General features: G+C 30.5%; 1 protein-coding gene across 1 annotated transcript in view; it reads left to right on the top strand.

Moving 5' to 3' along the window:
* LOC108915415 (activated CDC42 kinase 1) overlaps positions 1 to 2886 on the top strand; it is a 48529-nt gene that overhangs the window by 3325 nt on the left and 42318 nt on the right. The window contains exon 5 of the mRNA XM_018721441.2: positions 670 to 892. Coding sequence (XP_018576957.1) covers positions 670 to 892 — 223 coding nt within the window. The remainder of the gene's footprint in view (positions 1 to 669; positions 893 to 2886) is intronic.

The raw sequence follows: 2886 nt of genomic DNA, 5'->3' as shown, positions 1-2886 counted from the left end.
ATTTAATAACTTTAGATTATTCAGTTATTAAATGTTTGAAATTATTTGTCTTTGCGGAAAACACTATTTAAAGGCCCTTAAGGAAGGCTCTTATCGAGTATAATTTTGAAACATTTTTACTAAATATCAACACAAGACAAATTAATAGAAGAATTAGTGCAGGTTTAAACAGATTATGAAATAAAACTCAAAAGATACATTTATTTATTTATTTATTAAAATATACACTATACCATAACAGTTTCACCAAAGCACTAGCGCAACACAAAACAAAATGAGAAATTGAGAATATTTTTTAGGTTAGCTCGGTTTGCTTTTTTACCGCTCGGCGCTCACCGTTCTTGGTTCCTTTCAACCAATCAAAACCCGTAAAGTAAACGCATGCGTATGAATACGCTGGTACGTCGCCCCACTTTTCGGCTTCAAGTCAATTGCAAAATGATCAGTATAGGATAGAAGTATGTGACAAAAATGTAGTAATTTCATAATAAAAAAATCTATATTTTTTTTAACTAGAAAGAGATCCAAATTATTGTATGTAATTGTAATCGATTTTTGGTTTTAGCTGAAGATTAGAATTATCTAAAAATGAAAAATTTACTATTAACTTTCTTAATCTCTTTTATGTTATTTATTAAAAAATGTCTATAAATTATTTTTAATTTAAAGGTTATATGGAGTGGTATTATCTCAACCCATGATGATGGTAACAGAACTAGCGCCTTTAGGATCTTTGTTAGATTTTTTAAGAAAACAGTGCCAACACACCCCTGTGCCAATGTTATGTGAATATGCGACACAAGTTGCGAATGGTATGGCATATTTAGAAAATAGACGATTTTTGCACAGGGACTTGGCATGTAGAAATGTATTACTATCGACAGTTGACAAGGTACGATATTTTTAATATTTACTATTACCACCATATTTTATGGTTTACCAATAATCATGGCCGGATTAACTTATGGTGAGGGCCAGAGCTGCAAGCTCTACAGAGGTCTTTACAAAATTTTACAACTTACAGTTTTTCACTTTTTGGTCTGATTCTAAAAAAGGGTTACACAATCTGCCAAAATAAAATTTCAAAAAACCTAAACACTTTTTACTTTCATTCTAAAAAAGAAAAGGTCACACAATCAGCGGCTTCACGATATAAAATTTCAAAACCTAAACACTTTTTGGTCTCATTTTCATCTTGACGAGGTCCCCTAATCTCTTGAGACCGGGGTTATAGCCCCTTCTTTTATTTAATCTTTTATTAATTTAATCATTTTCTAGTTCTACTAAGTATTTTTATTGTTTTTCTTAGTGCTGTACTGTGTCAGTGTGTTTATCAAGTGTTTATTTCTTCAAGTGGTTTATTATAGACGTATTCTTAACCATAACCAAACTTTTCTTGAATGATATCCTGTTGCGAGGCTAGTTCGCTTACATGAAATTATCTTTAATATGCATGCTCAGTAACATTGATACAATTTTAATTTATTAATTACTATAAAATTCAATATTGTTCTATAAATTTAAATGTATGAATTCTATAATTCTTTTAATTTGTCACTTGCGGTTTGAAACTTCTTAAATATTTCTAATACTGCCAGAATATCGTGATATTTTTTTTTGCAATTATGTCTAAAGTACATAAGATCGAAAATCGATGTAGTAAAAATACTGAGAAATTTTTTGTAACAATGTGTACTATGGGGTTGCCTATTATTTGGCGTATGTGACGTAACTACTAAAAAGGTATATTTTTTGAAAACTCAATATTGACAATTACATAACCTTAAAGTAAGAAAAGTAACTATTTCCAATAAATAAAATGTTTTGATAAAAACCTAGGAAAAATCTATACTACGTCAATTGCTCATAGCCGGCAACTGTAAATTCATAGCCAGCCTAGAACCTCACTATTCCTTAATGTCTAAAATCAAATTGCAACTTGTGATGAGTTTAAGGATGTTCGATACATCTCTTGCGGGGCAGGCGTTGCGGGAGGGAAGCCTATGCTTATACACGGTAGTTTCGTTGTAGTACCAACCTTACATAAACCAATTTGAGCGAACTAAATATAATATGTACGAATGAAATTTATACAACACATATTAGCTTGCATATATTTTTCGTGTTTAATGCACGGCAATTAACTTTTTATTTGAATAAAAGTGTCTATTTATTCATTAAGAGCTTGTAAAATTATGGATGAAATCTGGCAACATTGTTATGGCATGGTGGTAAAAGTTGGGTTAACTGTCATTACTGTCAACTTTGCGCTTATTCCGTAAACATGAATGAACATCCAAGGTACAAAGAAAAAGTAATGACTGAAAAGTAATATAAAATGCGTATGAAACAGAATGTGGATTGATGAGAAAAAAGTAAAATGTGCAGACCGAGAATCCATATGATAACTATCAAGAAGTTCAGTGTATTATAGTGAGACGTCGTCTTGTCAAATTGAAGATTATGACAGAACATCTATACTGTTCGTTTTGCAAAGAGATCCTTTCAATTTTTGTTTCAAATTTATAGTCTATAATCGAGCTATTCAAATATAGCGCGTCAGTCGAAGCGTTAAATACAGCGTACAGTGTTGCCATATTTCCTTTCATTGTTTGTTCAAATTTGTCAAAACGTTATATATTCATTCCATTATCTCAATAATTACATTGTAAGTGCATATTTTTATTGTTTTAAAATGTTTAGTAATATTTAATTCTTCAATTACAATTTTATTTTCCCGATCCTAACCATTTTTAAGAGCAATATTCACGTTTGATTAAAGTTTTTGCCCCAACTCCCATAAGAGCCTGTGTATAAGAGCATAATTTTTAATATCATTTTTCAAAAAAACTACATTGGCAATCGATCTGATATTTTTACACGAGA

The sequence above is a fragment of the Anoplophora glabripennis genome, unplaced genomic scaffold, assembly GCF_000390285.2.
Source record: "Anoplophora glabripennis isolate ALB-LARVAE unplaced genomic scaffold, Agla_2.0 scaffold1295, whole genome shotgun sequence".
Lineage (NCBI taxonomy): Eukaryota > Metazoa > Arthropoda > Insecta > Coleoptera > Cerambycidae > Anoplophora > Anoplophora glabripennis.
This window is presented reverse-complemented; position numbering and strand designations above follow the sequence as displayed.